At 40.3% G+C, this 20,428-nt stretch overlaps 1 protein-coding gene across 5 annotated transcripts in view; it reads right to left on the bottom strand.

Moving 5' to 3' along the window:
• The window catches only part of csmd3b (CUB and Sushi multiple domains 3b), a 297,260-nt gene that overhangs the window by 12,859 nt on the left and 263,973 nt on the right, over positions 1–20,428 (bottom strand). For 3 of the 5 annotated variants that reach the window (XM_068575849.1, XM_068575851.1, XM_068575853.1), the window contains exons 51-63: positions 18,858–19,046; positions 17,671–17,856; positions 16,682–16,876; positions 15,999–16,172; positions 14,069–14,242; positions 10,612–10,797; positions 9,744–9,929; positions 9,172–9,345; positions 5,268–5,450; positions 4,912–5,088; positions 3,193–3,372; positions 2,504–2,677; positions 2,049–2,222 (exon numbers count right to left, since the gene is read on the bottom strand). In XM_068575849.1, the coding sequence (XP_068431950.1) occupies positions 2,049–2,222; positions 2,504–2,677; positions 3,193–3,372; positions 4,912–5,088; positions 5,268–5,450; positions 9,172–9,345; positions 9,744–9,929; positions 10,612–10,797; positions 14,069–14,242; positions 15,999–16,172; positions 16,682–16,876; positions 17,671–17,856; positions 18,858–19,046 (2,352 nt within the window). The remainder of the gene's footprint in view (positions 1–2,048; positions 2,223–2,503; positions 2,678–3,192; positions 3,373–4,911; positions 5,089–5,267; positions 5,451–9,171; positions 9,346–9,743; positions 9,930–10,611; positions 10,798–14,068; positions 14,243–15,998; positions 16,173–16,681; positions 16,877–17,670; positions 17,857–18,857; positions 19,047–20,428) is intronic. The other 2 variants (XM_068575850.1, XM_068575852.1) reach the window with 1 other exon arrangement.

The following is a 20,428-nucleotide window of genomic DNA, read 5'->3' as shown; positions in this document are numbered from 1 at the left end:
TTTGAAGCATCACTTCAGAGGGAGCCTTCGTCTTTTAGATTGTCTATTTCACAAGGAACAGCCGGCTTTATAGCTGCTGTAAAGTTCTATAAGCGTGCCTTATCGAGTGCTATGAAGGAACAAAGAGTCAAGCGTCTACAAAAGCTCTCATTTATTGCAATTCATCACCATACTTGATGTTGAAGCACCTGCTCTGAAACTGACATGTGAAGTGGTGCTCTAAACATCACGTGCTGGTGAGCTGACCCAGTGGGACCGTTTGTAGTGTGTGCTGCATATCCCTCCTCATTTTCTTCTCAATCCCCGGATTGCAGCAGCTCGTTTGAAGTCGGATGCCCAGCCCCATTTCTGGAAATCTTTTTACTAAATACTGGAAGTTACAGCGTGCACTTATGTTCTCTGTAAGTTCTTAAATGGGTTCCCATTGAAGATCCCCAACATTTTAAACCAGACTGTTTAACTGTTATAAAACTTGTACTACTGTGTGTAACGTCAGTGTAACTTCATTTCCAAAAGTGTAGTGGTTCTCTGATGAATGATCATCTGTAAACCTTGATTTGAGATGTATATTCAAGTTATATGACGATATAAAATATATCTTGCGTCAAATGTATTGTATCTATCTAGTTGTTATGTCAACGCCGTGGACAGTTCTACAGGTCATCGGCTTTAGTTGAATCGAACGCTAAAGTCACAGAAGCGTTTAATATTCACTGACACTGTGTGTAAGTCTGAATCATTTCTGCATGTAAAAAGCAGGAAGTCTACGATCTTGATTCTATCTAACAGTGACAGAAGCAGCTGTTTCATCAGGAAGAGGTGCCAATTTTGAAATGGTACTTTGAAAAAACATCAGTGGAATTATTTAAGGCTTGTCCTCCGAAGACTCCCTTTTCATTTACAAGATTGTCTCCGATGAGCCTCCAGCCACTATTCATTATTATTCTAATAAGTCTGTGTAACTTTAACTTTGACAGAACAGCAGCTGCTCGGCACAGCAAACCCATGAGGAAATTGAAATGTGGCCGTCAACGATGGGTCACTAATTGCCACGATCATGAGGCAGGGGAACATCAGACGCCAGTCGACGCTCCCCGCTGAGCCACAAACCAGTCATAATAAACTGGCAGGCTACCATAAAATACGCCATTTGTTCCACAGGTTACAAAACAACACAAAATAGTCAAAACAAGCCAAAACAATATTAATCAAAAGAAAACATGTACAGCAATGGGAAAATATATTCAAAACAAGTCTGTTATACTCGGCTTTGATATTATACTCATTTTACCTCCTGAGAAATATTATTCAAAAGTCTGGGGGCTTTCTTGGATTTACAATCATTGCCTTTTAATTTCAATCCAGACTTTGAAGTGGGTAAGACACCCCCTGCTTCAGGACACCAGGCATTTGTGAGGGTAAATGATTGCTGATCTACTCAGGAAGTATTACAAAGTAATCAGTACAATCGTAAATGCATTTTTGTTGAAGGTTAAAAATCCTTGTGTCGTATTTTTAAGTTGGTCACTTAGTTGCACAGCATAATATAGTTGTTTTTTTTCCTAATTTGTGAATTCATTCAGAAATACAGTGCCAAGGTTTTGACTTTCATATTCATAAGTTGGAGTGAGGCCCATTGGTCTGGGTTTCCGATCTCACGTCACTTTTTTTGTACCGACCGAAATGCATCATCAAGTATCAGAAACTGTCAAGTTCCAAAAACTGGCATTCACTATCTGGCAGATACTGGCTAGTTTATTATTCTATCATCAGATCAATATGTTGCCAACTATGATTGGCGATTTTATAAAAAAAAAGGTTTTGTTGGAAAAACATGTCGTAATGTAAGGTATCAAGTTCTACGAAGAGCCAAAGTCATAAATAGAAAAATATAGAAAATGAGGAAAAACTAAAACTGTTTTCTTATGTTGGACAACATAGAATATTCTACGGATCGTATATATAGATATCTGGATGACGCATTTCATTGGTTTAATGGCCTCCCTGTCTTGTCTGATCCTCACATGAACCCAAAGTCGTCAACATACCGATACAGCGAGGGTGCGTGCCGCTCCAGGTACCGTCATTCTCACACAGCCTGGTTGCTGTGCCGACCAGAAGGAGCGGAGGAGCACAGCTGAAGGAGACTTCTGATTGGAAGATGAAACTTCGTCCCTCTTTGAAACCACCGGCTGGAGTACCTGGGTCACCACAAAACTTGGCTGTGCACACACGCACACACACACACACACACACACACACACACACACACAGACACACACACACACACACACACACACACACACACACACACACACACACACACATAATCCCATTTCAGTATGTGGTGCTAATATTGCTGACAGGCATTTACATACCTTTTAGGCAGCTCAAGGACAAATGTAGATTTTGCTTTCAGATGTAACCGATCCTCGATAAAGAATAATAACAGCCAATGTGTGTGCTGGTATACGAGGGTGAGGGTATGTGTGTGTGTTCATACGTAAGCACTGCGGTAGCATGCCGCTCCAGGTGCCATTGGCCACACAGGTCAGGACAGCTGGGAATGAGAGCTCATATCCAGGCGAGCAACTGAAGCTCACGCTGCTGCCCCATTCAAAGTCGCTGCCCTGCAGTACCCCATTACTGATGGCAGGGGGAGGTGGGCAGGTCACAGCTATGAGAGAGAGAGAGAGGGAGAGAAAGAGAGAGAGAGAGAGAGAGAGAGAGAGAGAGAGAGAGAGAGAGAGAGAGAGAGAGAGAGAGAGAGAAATCCAGTTTTAAGCAGCTGCAGGTGAAAAAACAGTGCCACTGTAGAGGAATTCAACTGTTGATTGGAAAATTTGCTTATGACTTTACAGCCACCGGAATATGGTTTCAACTAATCGATTTCAAGTCGTTACAGGTGACTCATAATATCTGTATTCTTGATTTTCCTCACAGAGGCACTGACTGCAAGGAGTGCATAATCCGCTCGAGTCTGTATATGGTGTTGCTCGGGTTAAACAAAGGTCTATGTTTAGACCTCATTTATGAAAATATCTGTTGGATGTGTGTTGGAGTACAGATGGGGCATTTTATACACCAGTAACACCCTCTGGTCAGAGTAGGTTTTGTAACATAATCCAAAGAAAAAGGATATAAAAATGTTAAAGATGGCCAAGAATAGTCTTAGGATCAAAAGCAGTTCACCTGTACACATTGGCATGTTCCCACTCCACGTCCCATTGTGGGTGCACGTCCTCACAGGGGATCCGTCCTCCTCCATTCGGTACCCTGGTTGGCACTGAAAGGAAACATTCTGACCGATCGTCATGTCTTCCCCGTAGCGAAGCCCGTTGGCTGGCACACCTGGATCCCCGCAGTTTATCACTACGGAAACGGACAAGTTAGAGAGTTAGAGATCGAGATTACTTTTCAGTTCAGTTCATGCCATGGCACGACATAATTTGCTTATTACTTCTGCATGCACACGCTTTTATATACAGTATGTGATTCAAATACAAGGAGAGATAAAGAGGGAGAGGAACGATAAAACAGACAGATACTGAATGTGGAAAAAGGGATGCATATTTTTTGTTGATGATCAATAGGATCACAGTTTTTTTTTAAACTGTGCAGACCTGGTGGATATACATCCGAATGGCTTGGTTCAAGGTAAAGCTAGTCACTGAGAGAGGATTTCATCCCAGTCGAACCAAAATGGGTTTTATCCAAGAGACGAGAACTGCATAATTATCTATACAAACAATACTTAACTTCACATCTGCTTCTTTGTGTAGTTGGGGAGATTGGAGTGCGAAACAAATCTGGTAGATCATGCAATCCATATGATCTCTACGAATTTAGTTATGGGCTCCACTTGTTATAGATGAAACAACAAAGATATTAAAAATGGCCGAGGTTGTCCTGGGACTCTTTTAAGGAACATTAGGATTCCCCAGACTGCACTTATACAGCACTGTCCTTCATAGTCTAATAGGCACTTTAAATGCTTTTAAACCCACCCCAGACACTGTCATGGCTGTTAATGTATTGTAATCTACTGTAAAAGCTATCTCCGTTAAGTCAGGGGATTCTTAAAAAACGTTCTTCTTTCCAGGACCTTGTATTGAAGAGATGTGGTTACTCAGCATTTCTGTTTTTCGGTTCCTTACTGCTGGATATTTTATTGCTTATTTCTTTGAGTAGTGCATTAAATTCAAGGATGCCACTAAATATTGGAAAACCTAAAACATGCTGCTGGAACTCCTTGATGTGCGGTCCAAAATTAAGTAAATATCACCTTGAGACACAATATGTTTAACAAGATATTTTGCGCGTCTGCTAATTTTTTGTGTTATGTGCCACTTTACATGCAGATTTTGTAATCGGTGTAACATGCAGCACTGATTAACACTTGTTCAACCATGGCTTCGTCCCAGTTCATATGGGAACAGAATGTTATATTTTATGGTTATTTACAGAGATCAAAAAGCAAATTAGCTTAAGTAAACAACGATCAAGGTTATTCACGACACTCTATAAAGTCTTTATAGCAGGAGCTGAAAGATTTGAGGCTAATTTCATTACTGAGAACCTATACTGTCGCAAAATAAATTAAAACCAGGAAACAAATAGGGCTACAAAAAGGCTAGAAAGGAAACCTTATAATTACACATCAGGAGTTTGCCAATATTTATGGTTTGCAGACTTAACGTTATTTGCAAGGCAATGATTTAACACCCTGATAATAAATAGTAAGTAATACATGAAGCTGACAGTTTGCTCTTTCGGCTGCAAGCCACCTGATGGTCGTTTCAAAAATAATAAGCTTGATCTAAAAAGTTTTGCACACAACTGCCTTTACCGGTTGATCATCAGGTATCTGCTAGTCGATCAGCTCCCCTCAATATTCAACAGGTAACTTACTGCTGCAGTTTGGCTGTACTCCTGACCACGTCCCGTTGGCCTGACACAGCCTGGTGGTGGCGCCGGTGAGCAGGTAGCCCTCCATGCAGGAGTAGATGACGGAGTGAGAAAACGTTGTTCCGTCCAAACGAAACACTCTGCCGTTACTAGGCGTGCCCGGGTTACCGCACTGGACAGCTGGGGGAGAAATGAGAGAATGATTGAGAAAAAAAGCCTTGTGCATCTCAATGAGCTGCAGCTCTATGTGTGACTGATCATTGAGACAGAGTGTGTACATGGGTAGAGTTCTGTACACTGGATCAGTGTCAAGCGGCTTGATTATAATTGATTGAGATTAAGTAAAATGATCTTCTTACGTTTACAGAAGGGCTGCGTGCCAGACCACGTCCCATTAGGGAAGCACATCCTCTCTGAGGAACCAATCAGATCATAGCCCTCCGAGCAGCTGAAGTAAACGTTGGAACGGATCCTGAAATCTGTTTGTTCCCTCGAACCCTGGGAGGGTATGCCAGGATCGCCGCAGGAACCAGCTGTGTCGCCTACAAAGAGAAACACAAGGAGACAGAGTCAGGTCCCCGGCTTCAAACTAGAATCGGACAGAATGTGTTTCAAAGCTTCAAATTACTTTTAGTTCATCAGATTAAAAAGAGAGAAGGGAGAGCAAGAAAAAAAAAACAAGCAAGTAATTATCAAAACAAGAATTGTTATCATGCATCAATAACATTGTAAAGTGAACTGAGCAGTGTGGGGAGCATATTTGTTTCCAGTTTTAATATATTTTATTCTCAGGGTTCTCAGCATGACATGGCTGCTTACAAATTGAAGTGGAGTGCACACATATGTTGGTGACAAGGGGCGTATGTTTGCCTTCAGAGCATTTGTGTGTGTGTGTGTCCTGAGGGGTTCAAGTTTGTGTGTTCGTGTGTGAGATTCTGACTCTACCCTTGCAGAGCTGCCTTGTCAGCAAATTCTGCCTGACAGACAGAGCACTCTCCTAGGAACAACCACACATTTCTACACACAAACGCACACATTGTCACCCACATGTATAAGCCAAACATTTCTGTTCAATATTGCCTAACGGGGCCAAATTTTCATTGGTTTATGTGTCATATCTGGACTAATTAGTTTGTTTTGACAGCGCCTATAAAACAGAATGCATATTTAACCACATTTGACGTGATTTAAAATTTCCTCACACCATACGCATCCGTTATTGACGAGTGTGTGCAACAAAAACCATTAACCATAAGAATTTCCTCATACTTTTGACAAATAACCCAATTTCACATTTGCTCGGTTTGTACTATACTGCAAATGTCTAGAGGGGTGCTGCAAAACTGAGCCTATACATGCTACACACACAACACATGATGACATAACATCGATTGCAATGCCTCAGGATTTCTGAACAAATACGCCTTCACTGCATTGTTTCATGATCATGTGTCTTTAAAAGATTGTTTGTGTGAAGCAACGGGGAATGCATTTTTTTCGTCTGATTGTGAACAGATAAAAAGACAGTCAGGTTTCTATTGCATTCCATTGCGAAAACTCATTTCTGTCGTTTCCCTCAGGTGACTTTGGAACACCCACTAATCGGTCACACCCACATGCATCTACACACGCACGCATGCACACAACACAACACACAAACACACACACACACACACGCACACACACACATAGAGGATGTGACCTTCTCAGTAATCAGATTTAAATATGATTTAGTTTCTTTTAAAACTTGTTTTTTCAAGTGGCAGTCACACTTTGCCAGCAGTAACCAAAAACAATATGCATTTTTTTTTTATTTTGGTAAATACACTTATAGTATTTAATACCACATTTTAAATATGAATCTCAATTTTTTTTGGAGTCATGTCTCAAATGGGTCTCTGAGCATAATCTGAGTCGCCAAGACTGGCAAACGGTTCCCAATTAGAGATGGGAAAATATAAGGTTTTATCGAGAAAAAACAAAAAAAATCACAATAAGTTGATGGTAGTGAATTGATACTTGAATGAACGAAATTGAAAAAGCTTTCCAGCTCGCTATCACAGCATAAAAGTGAAAGAAAATACAGGAATTATTCTGTAAGAAAGAACAGATTCAGAATTTGTTTCAAGTATATCCTTAGTTTATGCAGAGCAACCTTATCTTTTATAATTGACTTGTCTCAGATTGTTCAATTCTTCTTATACAAAAAGACGTGTGCACAAACTGTAATGCAAACAAAATAGTGTCTTAACAAAATCTAAGATGAAATGATTCCAGTATATTTAGAGCCATTTGAAGGCAATTATTTTGCTCAGCATAATCGTGACATATTATTCATATTGTGACATTCCTATTACCAAGGAATTATATTTAAGGCTTCAGGTCTAGACAAAGTAACCCCAGTACCTTGTAGTTTATTAATTATTCCCCTGGAAATAAAGTAACCAACAATACATCAGAAATGCCATTTGCTTATCAACAGTCCTGGGGCAGAACTGCAGACGTAGCACTTCGACCACGGGCTGAACTCTTATCTCTGCAGGGCTTGGCTACAGACCTGCCAGGTAAAAACCATGAATCACTGCTCCGTACACTATTACCCTCCCTCACCCCGCGTCTCCCCCAGGCAATTTCTGTAAATAACAATGAATTCTTAGTCAACGGGTCTGGAATGTGTTTGTTGTATAAGCGGCAGCTGGGAGCCTCTCAGTCCGGAGTGCCATAAACACGCCCCTTAGCCAGCACACTGAGAACCATATAAGTTCAACGGTTTGTTTAGACAAGACCGAAGGTGAGGAGGCTTTCTGTCTGGAGAGACAATCCAGCTCAAAAAGTGGGGAGGTATGCATGAACAGCACATTCAGCAGGGAGAAGAGAACATCAGCTTTTGTAAAGCAGGGTACAGAATAATGACAGCGGTGCATCGATGGTCCATATGTACATCACTGCTTCCACTGACAATGGCCCAGAACTAGAAAACGTTAACAGCATTGACAGCATGGCACATCGTAGACTGTAATCGCACCATCTGTACCATGCTAGCTGCTACATGAGTGTAGCATTGGACACTAAGATAGCGATACTACTGCATAAGCACTTGGTAATGTTTAGCCAACAAGCGAAAGAAGGTAGCCAAAACTGTGATGCACTCTGCTTACCCTCTCTGTATGGAGCGGGGAGGTGGGCCCGGGTCTGCCATTGTAAGCACACTCCTCTTGTAAGCTCTCTTTCTCTCTCTCGCTCAGCTCATACACACAGAGTATATATGAAGCGCTGCTCAAGTGGACGTTTTTCGGACTCTATCGGTTTGTCAAGGACGTATCGATAATTAGCCGATTGAAATCTGAGAAAAATCTGAGATGGATTTAGAGTGTTGTATTGATGTTGCCATATCTAAGACTCTTTTATCAATTTTCCGACGCATATTGGTTAATCTTTACACCCTTAGTTTCCGCCACTGTCTTCAGGCAACAAGTCACATGACAATAAAAGCAATCAGAAGTGGATTTCTCTGGAAGGGCATTTACGTAATGTTGTCAGCCACTTATAATAACAGTCTGAGCCTGTGAGTGGCAAAAAAGCTCTTTGAGCGAACGTATATTCACTTTGAGGAGTTGCCCAGAGCGATCGTATTCCAGCCCGTTTACTCCTACAATACAGAACCAATTTCAAAAATTGTCCCCATTTCTTACTTTGAAAGTAAAGCGTGGGTATATGAGTCCATGTTGAAAAATACTGTAGATCACCTTCGGAGAACCTTCAACCATTGCGCCATCTTTATTCATATCCCTCAGTTCACAGATCCATCAGGAGTGAAAAAGTCATTTGGGGGAATCATCACAAGAAGAAAGCCTCAAACTTTCCTAAATAACACCGAAGTGAAGTTTACAAATAGTTGAATTTACACTAGCAGAACAGAAAGGTACATGGCAAAGAGTCCACAGTTGAGGATTAAAGTGGGTGTAGAGGAAGGTTATGCTCCACAACCCTTTTAACAGAGAGGAACTGATATATTCTCTTTTCATGAGCCAAACCTACCCTCTATCTATCTATCCGTCCATCCATCCCATTATCCTTCGGCTCAGGGCAAAGGGGTTAAGAAAGTGTGCCTGCAGGATGTTAACGCATGAAGTGCTTCACACTCGGTTGAGTTGACATGTTTTAAACGTGCCATCTTTCATCTCCATTTCCTATCCATCCATCTCTCATTCTGATAGGGTGCAATTCAAAGTCTGTATATTCAATAAAGGTAAAAATGGTTACCAGAGCAGAAGGGCATGGGGGCACTCCACATCCCGTTGAGCTGACACGTCCTGGATGATTCTCCTTTCAGCTGTCTTCCACCCAGACAGGAGTATCGAGCCGTTGAACCGAATGTAAACTTATCTCCACTCAGCACACCGTTAGGGGGAGAGCCGGGATGACCACAATCTACAACTAAAGACCAAAAAAAGAGAGGGAGAGAGAGAGAGAGAGAGAGGGAGAGAGGGAGAGAGGAAGAGAGAATGAAGGAAGGATAGACAGCTCGTTTCAACTAAACACAGCTTTGGGAGACGAGGTGCGGTGACGTCTGTCAAGAACTGAGTGTTACTTTCAAGGCTAAGGAACACATGATTAACCGGAATGATGAGAAGTCTGCTGTTGTCTTCTTCTGTCTGAAATCAAGGACTCATTCTTTAAAACATAACTGATAACGTCATGTGGTTATCATTGTTATTATCATAGGCTTGGCAACAGTTACTGAGGGGCCTGGGGTTTAGCAAACACTCGACTGAACTATCTCTTGTCCAATTCACGTTGAGGGCAAAAGAGAGAAAAACCAGGATTACACTGACCTATACATTCAGGTAGAGGTTTGTCCCACTGGCCAGTAGGTTGACATGTCAGTACAGGTGATCCAAACAGGTAATACCCCGGGTTACAGTCGTAGAAAACCACAGTGCCAAAGGTAAAGTTCCCATGCTCTATTTTACTCTGGCGGATGGAGTTGGCTGGGATACCTGGATCAGAGCAATTGACCACTATACAGAGAGACACAGAGACGGACACGCACAAATACACAAAAGGAGAGAAAAGCATGTGTTATTTGGCATGAACCAGTGAGGGTTATTTATCTTCCCCCTCTTGCTTTTTCCAGTGCTCTGTACTGGGATTAGAGCTCTATAAAATAATATGGGGCATAATAAGGAGGTTGTGGTGGAGACAGAACAACGTATTAGGGTTGGTGTTTAAAAGAATACATATGGGACATGTTATGTGATGTCATGATGAAGGCAGGTCTGTGTGCCCTGGATCCAGCACCCATGAGGTGTAATGGCTTGCTAGTGTTATGTTGCATTTTTAATTTTACACAATTTACTGGCACTTCAATCTGTGAACTGGGCAAACCGCCGACAGCTTGTGTACGGACTTGTGAGGGAAGCTACCCTTGTTGCTGAGATTGTTGGAGAACAATCAGAGCTTGAGATTTATGTTTCACTGAAAACACAAAGTTCCCCATGCAGGAGGCTGGAGCCAGGAGGAGTGTAGAGTATTAAATCCACCCTAAACTTCAAAAGAGTGATTGGTCTGAAATGAAATGGGTAGAGGCAAAGAGGGATGGTTGTTACAGGAAAACGCATTCAGAGTAAATAAAGAAAAGAGTTGCGGTGAGGTGGTATTAAAGGTTAGGGATAAATAAGGTTAGGGGTGAATACACTTAACTTTTTTCCCCACCTTTACATGTTGGGGGCGGGTGGCTCCATTGGCGGTTGGCCTGACACTGAGCCCGTGCGGGCCCCTCCATTTCATAGCCCCTATTACAAATGAAGCTGACCACATTGTTGAGGTTGAAGCCGTTTCCCACCGTGCGGCCATATATGGGACTTCCTGGATGGCCGCAGCTGATTGCTGGAGGGAAGACAGAATGAATCATGGGATCAACCTGAATGCACATTTCTCTTGACATTCATGACAACATCGACTTTGAGCTTGCTCATGACATATTGACACACGTCAAATGATTATGCTGATGTCCTGTTTATACATTGTACATATTCTGGACTTTTCATAACCCATTGCCTAATTTATTAATTACATTCAAAACATACAATTTTGTCAAATGTCCTCTTGATATGAAAGCCACAGAAACATGATTTTAAGGCAGACATGAAAATCAACGGCCGTGTGGTTGTTTGTCTTGAAAAAAAAACACACACAAAAAAACATGAGAAGCACAGATTTGTCTTTCAGCAATTCATACATATTTATAAGAATATAAAATGACCTAGAAGACTTAGCTAGTATCTGGATTTAGGGCTATTATCTTGGAAATATTGGGTCTTCAAATCTTATGCGTCAGCATCGAGTGTCCTCTGTTTGCCATTGTGCATCATAAGTATTCATCCTGGTAACTTCACTCGCTGGAGCTACTTAGAAGTTTGTGTGTGTGTTCCTTGTCCTCATTGCGCTGACGATAGCTTTTTGATGTTTGAGTGAACAGACAGTTCATAGTTACTACAAGCCCCTCACTCAGTTTCACCAAATGGAAAGAAATTAGGAAAGACAGACCAGATGGATGGAGAGGTGAACGGAGAAGAGGAGAAAACAGAGTATAGAGCAGAAGAGAGAACTCTCGACTAGTTGATAATGACAAAAGAAGGCAGGAGAGAAAGGGAAGAAGCCAAAGCCTTTTGGACTTGATCAGAGGGAATCAGAAGTTTGTTTGCTTGCAGAACACACACACACGCACACACACACACACACACACACACACACACACACGCACACACACACACACACACACACACACACACCCACATCATCAGCCTGTGAGTCTCATCACCATTCTATGTTTGTGTCTCTAAACAAGAGCCTCTCATTTCCATAATTGCAGTATAATTTGGCTGTAAAATGATTTCCCTCAATAACATCTGCATGAATAACCTCAATAAAAACAGCATAGCACAGAAAAGCCAGATACACAAACGGATACACACACTATCATAAACACATAGACACAGATGCATGCAATGCCCAAACACACATACAGATGCAAGAACATATTGTCTGATATAAAGTCCTTATATTTAACATTTCATTTTCTTAGGGCGTCATAGTAAAGAAAAAAAATCATTGTCAATTTCAACTCCCTATCACGCCCCTGCTACTCCAAAAATGCTGACATTATGTCACCACCTTCGCTTTTTAAACATGGATTTAATTTAGTGAACTGTCTCTTTCGGGAAAAGGCCCCTGTAATTGGCTCGAGATGGCAGTCCTCATCCCCATCTTAGCCAAGCCCAGTTGCTGACTGAAAACGTTCAGGATGCTCACAGTAAGGGTCCAATTTTAGAAGATTTTTACTGTAGCCTGGAAATGTCAGAGCCTTCTGCTTTATCCTCCAGCCCAGCTATTTATCTCATCCTGACCATACTGGCAGTTGGGTCCTCTGGCCCTTTATATAAGACTTTTGGTGGGAATCTGCAGAACCACCGGACTATTGGGTGAAAACATCCAGGGGATATATATATATATATATATATATATATATATATATATATATATATATATATATATATATATAACATATATATATATGTATATATATATATATATATATATATATATATATATATATATGTATATATATATATATATATATGTTATATATATATATATATATATATATATATATATATATATATATAAACAAACATCTGCTGGCTTTAGTCAATGTGTAATCACTCTTGAACAAAAAGGTTTGTCAGCTCTACCAGACAAACTCCCTTGGTAGAGACATTGGGGCTGTGTTCGTAAACGTTGTTAAAGGTAGCTAGACTTACATACTTGCTAGATTGATCCGCTTAATATTTTTTGGGGGTTTCTGTCAGGTTTTAAAGAAGCTCAGCATATGACAAACTAAACCGAGCTCTGACTACAACAGAGTGCATCTTCTCGGGTTGGCAGAAGGCGAGCTAGTTAGCTGTTAGCAGCTGGCGGGCAGTAGAGTCCTGCAGTGTGTTTGGCAAACAGAGCTAACAGCTAACAGAACGAGACCCACAGCAGGACGGCACTTTCTGTTCAGAGGAATTTTAAAACAGCCAACATGAGCCGTTACAGTGAAGCGCAGTTTAGCTGCACAGATCCAGTGCTGACAGCTGCATAGATTAAAATGAGAGTGGAGCTACAAGCGAGTGATTTAAAAAAAAAAAGTTTATAGTGAGTGCTATAACATTAATAACAATACTAAAGATTGAAATGCTAAGTATTTCAATCAAAATGCAAACAATAAGGTAAAAAACATATGAACGTAATGAAAACGTTCTAAATGTATTTAGTTATCACTGAAAATATATTACTTCAGGTGTTCTGTTGATGAACGATCAGGCTGCACCCTTGTTTTGTTATTTTCCATCAACTTAGTCAACCTCAACTTGCATTCAATTCAAGAAAAACATCAAGTAAACATCTATATTAACTATGCTCCTCCTTCATTATCAATGACCATGTTACACTTCAATTCATGTTAAGTTCAGGAGACCTTTTTTTAATTATTTCTATGGTTACCAAGATCATTTCCCTCTTTTGGCAGGTTACAAATATATCACATTGTAAATCTTAATTTGTCAAAGATCGGGCCTTTTTTTTAAATATTAGTATGCCTCCAAGCTGATTTGTAAGATGTATGATATTGATTCTGCAACTGCACAGACAAAGGAAACATCCAACATGAAAATGCTGAGTACTTTATCAAAAACTCATACTCAAATGGCCTCTATTTGAAAATAGACCATTTTCTCTATTGGGTATTTAGCAGCGAGTGGAAGATATAAAACTCACCATGCCATTCAAGCATCGTCAAGATACACTTTGTTCCCCACATTTGAGAGCCATTTATTTCATTCCTTTGCATGCTCAAAGCCTAGTTTTCGTTGCAAATAATTTAATAACTTGTTTTCAGCATAAACAGGAAACAAATATAGAGGATTATTGATTTGATTCACAAACACACACCACTGTCCATTTGATCACGTTTCAGTATTACACACATGTCATTCATTCTTTGTTTGTATTTTGATGACAAGACCGGAAGCCACAAGTTGTCCATGAGACAAACAAGTGTAGTTGAGGGTTTACGGTTCATTTGTTATCGGAGGTGAATCTTTTGTGTTCTCCTTACATATGCAGACGGGAAGCTGTCCAGACCACTGGTTGTCTTGGAGACAGATGCGAACAGATGAGCCTATTAGTCGAAAGCCGGGCAGACACTGATACACAACCGTATCACGGTAGCCGAAGTTCTCTCCGATCACCTGGCCGTTCACAATGCCTTCTGGGATTCCACAGTGACCAGCTGAAAGACACAGGCAGACATTAGGAGGACACAGACTACTGGTGGTTAAGACGAGGCGTGAGGCTCATCTCCCTTTCAACACTGTTTGCTAGAAATCTAAAAAGGTTCCTAAATTAGAAAGTTGGCTCAGGTTAGCTTGGGAATGTGTTACACCTTTGAGAAAATTAGGAACATTTTGTCAACTTTGAGAGATTGGCAACTTTCCCCTATTATTTCAGTTCTTGGCTTTCCTATAACGAGCGTAGACTGTGATTTCTAAACTAATGTCCTGTCGTGTGCAATTTTTTCAAAATTATACTGAACCTTACAGTCATCCATGAGCTGCATTCTCTGGGTTATTTTCAAAGATATGAAGACCATGTCAGCAAAACACTAACATTTTAAGTAGGCCTGGGAGTTTTAAACACACCTTCAGGGTTGAACATTTCCTTGGAGACAATTTGCTTCCTCCATATGGGATATTTTATTTGGGCCAATCGTTAAACATCTGCTGAAACCTTTTGCCAGCCTGTAAAAGTAGGCAATGGCAGCTTGAAAACTTGGTTTATCCTGTCTAGGAGATGTGTGTGTGTGTGGCTCTCAGCAAACACACACCACGAAACATCAAAGTGGAAGACCAACAAGCACTCCAATCCTTACAAAATTTGAGGAGGTCCGTCTTAAATTGGATCACCTTTGGACATTTTTGATGAATGTTCTGATGGTCACTTGACCCCTGCAACATGTTCACCGCTGTGTTACGATTCTTTGCAATTCCTCAGAAAGCATCTACTTTAAAAAGGAAAATGTCCATGTGCATGAAAAGAACAAACGATGCCTGGTAACAGCGAACCAAACAGGATTTGTGGGCCTCTTTATTCCCTCATTAGGTGAAATCCCAGAGGTGCTTATGCAAATTGTTTTAGGTAAACTTGATTTACATGTTATGTAGCCTACATGTTTGAATCATATTAATATTGTAATGTTGAGGTCTAACTCAAAAACTGTTGCTTTTCTTCTAGGTTAATTATGATTTGGGATTTAAGAAATATTACAGTATATTAGTATTGCGTCTTTTAGTTTTGTTTTAAATAAGCAAAACACGTACAGTGAAGCCAGATTTGTTTTGAAGAGTAATAAGAAAAGTTATTGAATGAAGATGCTGTTCGTATCACTTTTTTTTAGGGCTATCTATCTATTTATTTTTTGACAGAATCATGCCTCCTCATCAGTCTAGGTTAAGTTTCATTGAACTGTTTCGTTATAAATTGCTTCTCATATCCCCCTCAGCCTGTGAAGTATTCTGGGAAGCGCTGTTTCTACTGAGGCTTCATGGAGAAGTGACAGCACCGTGTCATAACATCTGTTACCTCTGGCTGGCACACTGACAGAAGAAAGTAGCTGTGTTTTTTTCTGGCTTATTTATGAGGAAAAAGAACATAGAAACTGAATTTGGTTAGTGCACGGCAGAAGCTTGTGATAGTCTCACTTGTGAGGTGGACGAGGCCAGAGGGGAGCAGCTGTGCAGCCAGACAAGAGGTGCAGGGCAGAGACACCGCAGTGCCCACCTTTGAAACCTGTCCTCATTAGATTGACTTGAAAATCACAGCTTTCAAACTCCATTTCTAATGGTCAACTTGTGTGTAAATGCGTGCGTTAAAATCCCGAATATACCCTCTCAGCCTTAACATTAAGTCAGAAAATGACAGCGTCTAGACATATTGCAATATACAGAATACACACATAGAATACATTACTAGCTCTAGTAGTTATGTACCAAAACATCGTGTTTCCAATCCACTCCAAAGCCCAGATGACAAGCACTCTCTGACCGCTGACCCCACCAGCATGAAGCCAGCATCGCAGGTGAAGATGGCCGTAGCACCAAATGTTGTCTGAGTACCAATCTTCTTCCCACTGGGTGGAGATGGCAGCTCACCGCAAGATATAACTGGAAAACACAAGCAGACAATTTAGTTATTTTTAGTTATTTGAGTAGTTCGTAGAGCTCTTTGGTTATAGTGAGGAATGCTGCTGTTGGCGGCTGCACTTTTTCTACACTAGAAATTGAAGAAAATAACGGTAGTTTTTCAAATGTCACCGAATACTTTAAGGAAAAATAACAGATTCAAAATGTCAAGGAATCTCCTGATGTCAAAAAAAAAATGATGACGAGAATGTCAAAACGACACTTTCTATGTTGAGAATGGTGATGAAGAATGGAAGGATTTCCATTTACAGTGAATCATTTTTTTATCTTTCAGTTTTACAAAATGTATTCATGAAATAATCTGAAAATAAGGTGAGAGCGTTTGGTTTGCTTTTTAGTGAAGAGTATGATGAGAAGATTTATATGAATCTCATATCCGTCAATTGAATATGAATGGCCAGTATAGTCATAAGTGAAATAGTTTTTGGGTAGCAGTCGTCATAAAGCCCTCATACGTCTTTGCTACTCACCCTGGCAGTGCGGCCTCTCATTTCTCCAGCTCCACACACCAGTTGGTAAACACTGGATGTGAGCGGGGCCCAATCTGTAGTATCCTGGGTCGCAGGTGAACACTATGCGAGTTCGGTATTCGTAATGTGAGCCGTTGACAATCCTCCAGCGGCCGTGCTCTAAAGAAAATGACCCGATGCTGGAACACACCACCACTACAGAGACAGAGAGTGTGAGGAGGAAGTTAAATAACATTTAAACATTTAAATAACACAATCACTATTTTAAAATAGTGTCAGATATTATAAAGCCCCTGAGAGTGGGGCCAAGCCACTGTAAGATAACACACAGATGCAAAGAGAAGTACTTAATTGACATAACACGCGTAGCGGTAATTATATGTTGTAGTATATCCATCCAATCATGAGATGATTGTCTTATTGTTGTTGATACAACATGCCAGTATTTATATTAAAGCTAGAGAGCAAAAGGTTTGTATCCCCCTTAGTTAGAGTAATTGCCTTTATGGAGAGACCACACCGAGGGAGCAGCAGCTCAATAGTTGTAAAGTAAGGTTGGAATCTATATCGGAAAATCCTATGAAGGAGACAAGTTGCTAGAGCGCTGGTTCCAGATAAAAAAACAAAAAGGGGAAGGAATAAAAACACAAATGTTGCCAGTGCAGCGAGGTCACCTACAGGCATTCATGCGCCATTGTGGAAATTGTTGCCATAGACATCAGAAACCACAGTTGCAAAACACAGAGAGCTTCCCATGGCAGCGATAGGCCAATTAGCATTGTGTGAACTCATTTGGCAAGGGCTTGAATTTGACAGATTTATATGTAAAAGTTATGCACTCCAGCTCTATATATTTGTGTTTTTTTTTAATTATCCTGAAACCTCCTTGTACACATTCATACAGTGCTATAAAAATGTCCCTATTTGTCATACTACCAGTTTTGGTATTTATACTGTTGATATTCTGCTGACATGTATGCGTTACTAACCAGAACACCGTGGGATCTTATTGTGGTTGCTCCATGTGCCATCAGGCTGACAGATGGCTGACGTCAGTTCTTTGCTGGAGAGTCTGAACCCGTCGTTACAAAAATAGGAAACTCTCGTTCCGACGGAGTAGTCGGCTGTTAAAACGCCGCCATTTATCGGCGCCTTGGGTGCCCCGCATGAGACAGCTATGGGAGGACAGATACGCAGTGTTTATGAAGACAACATCCGAACAGACACACACAGAAAGTCCCAATGCACAGTTATGTCTGTCAGTAGGTAGGTTTGATGTGTACTTTGTTTGAAATGCTGTCTATTGTGCATTTGGAAACAAGCTCACATAGTTTCTTCAATTAAGCCATCAAACTAAAAATATAAAGTCAACAGACGCTTGATGTTCAGTTCCAACAAAATACATCCATCTTGCTGAAATTGCTGCTTTACAGTCCATACTGGTTTAAAATAGACTGGTTTGTAGAGCACTTCACCGTGTAATTACACAGCGTCGACAATCTGCTATACATCCTTCATTTGACTTTCTATCAATACCAGCTACGAACTGGGACTTCATGCAGTCATTTGGTGTGTGGGGGAAAAAAAGTAAGTGCAACATAACGATAGCCATCTAGCCTTTGTAAAACAGATTGCTGCAGTACGATCTAAAAATGCACTTTTAAAGAGAAAGAAAGACAAAGAATTTGTTACTGCAAACCGTAACAAGAAATAATATGTAATTTTTTTTCTTTCTGGGACATCAATTATATGCGGCATTCACAAGCCCCTTTATATGAAGATTGCATCTGACATTTCTCTCACTTTAATATGTAATATGTGGAGCATAACAAAACACTTTGCTATAGTTATACCCTATGTTTATTCAGACACTCAGTGTTAGCTACATTAGCTACAAGTCAAGTTAACAACAAACCTACTTGAATGTCAAATCTGTCGTGGCCTCAAAATTATTTCATTAGCATTTCACATAAATGGGCTGTGATATTACAGTATTTAATCTGTCACTTTTCACTTTGTAACTAGTAAAACTTCCTCTTTACACCCGTGAACTCACTCTGCGTTGCATGCCTGCAAATGACTGTTTTTTAATACGAATCAACAACACACACAAAATACTTCAGTTCAGCTTCGCTTCGAGTATACACACATGCAACGCACAGACGAACAAACACACCTTGACACGCAGGTACAGGGGAGTCCCATGCGTGGTAGCCGAGGGACGTGCGGCGGCAGGTTGCTGTGGCGTTGCCTATAAGTCGGTAACCACGGTCACAAGCCCAGCGCACCACGCTGTTAACATGGCCGCCACTCTGAGAGGAGATGGAGCCGTGGAGCGGAGAGTCTGGGGTCGAGCAGTACAAAGCTGGAGTGGAAGAAACACAATTAAAGAAACACATTTTTTAAATAACTTTACATGCGGTGCTTCACTGCCTTCCTGCTTCACTAGACAGGAAGTAGAAAGTTAACAAGGCAAAGATTTACTTTGGTAACTTTCTATGTAGCCCATGACTATAATGTATTTTAGGCATACTAAAAATACATGATCTCTGATAGAACTGTATAGTTACAGTTATAAACACTCCCACATATTCATAACAACAATAATAACAGACTATTAAGCATTATACAAGGTCAAACATTTTAAAACATAATACTTATAAGGCAGGAAGGAATGCAATAACATTTATATGTAAGGTCATCATGTTTTAAAACTCCCATAGTTGACCACTTAATGGCCACTTAGAGTAACCCATAATAACACTTTAATTAATACATGGGCAGAAAGTGCGACCGCTACTTTTAAATACTGCTACCCAGTTCTATTCTATAACCATGCCAAAGCTAACAGTACTAAGTTGTCACCATATTATTGGATTATTATGTTGTTACTTAATCCAGAAGACCATTCAGATCAATGCAGTAATAAACATATTGTGTATTGTGTACAATATCATAATATCATAATATCGTTAACAGCCCTGTAATTAAGTCTTACTTGCCAGGTTTATGTGTTAGTTTTAAGTACTCAGTTTAGTGTGCATGCGCAAGTTCAGTCTGGTTCTAGAGGAACGTATGTAACATACCCGTCGTTATTGTTGGCTTGAAGTGATCATTTCGTAAAAACTCTCAATACTCTGAATATCTGTTGTATTTATGACACAATAGGAGGCACAGCCAAAATGAACAAATGGCAAATGCATCCCGTTTGTGAGTGATTTACAATTTCTGCAGATCACAATTATGGCTTTGATTATGCATTTTAAACAGGGCTATTAGAGGCATGAGAGGGAGTAGTATGTCATCTCTTCAAGTAATATACATCAAAACACTTGTGAAAACAAACTAAACAAAAGTTCCGTCAGCAGAACTATTAATTACCTTGATAAACAGTAATTAAACCTTCGCAGAAGTGCAAATTAGATATACCAAACATGCTGTTTAAACGCTGAATAAAACAAATAATAATAATGTACTGGCAGAGCATTATAGTCAACCAATCCATGAGTAGAGTTACAGTAGGTATCAGACATACCAGAACAGACAGAGCCTACAAGTCAATGGCATTGTGCAATTTAATGAAATATCTTTACACTAAGAAATATTAATGCTTCACTTCAGACTATATTGGTAGCTGTTGGCAAAACAAAAGGGAGTCCTGCTACAAACACAAACACCCCATGTCAACAAGTTAAGTAAAGTCTATTTGTTATAGATTTATCTCTCTCTGTCTGTGTTTGTATCAGT

Source organism: Clinocottus analis, unplaced genomic scaffold (genome assembly GCF_023055335.1).
Source record: "Clinocottus analis isolate CAN_PGR_092001 unplaced genomic scaffold, fCliAna1.0.p SCAF_14, whole genome shotgun sequence".
NCBI lineage: Eukaryota > Metazoa > Chordata > Actinopteri > Perciformes > Cottidae > Clinocottus > Clinocottus analis.
Note: the sequence above shows the minus strand (reverse complement) of the source record. Positions and strands in the feature narration are given on the sequence as shown.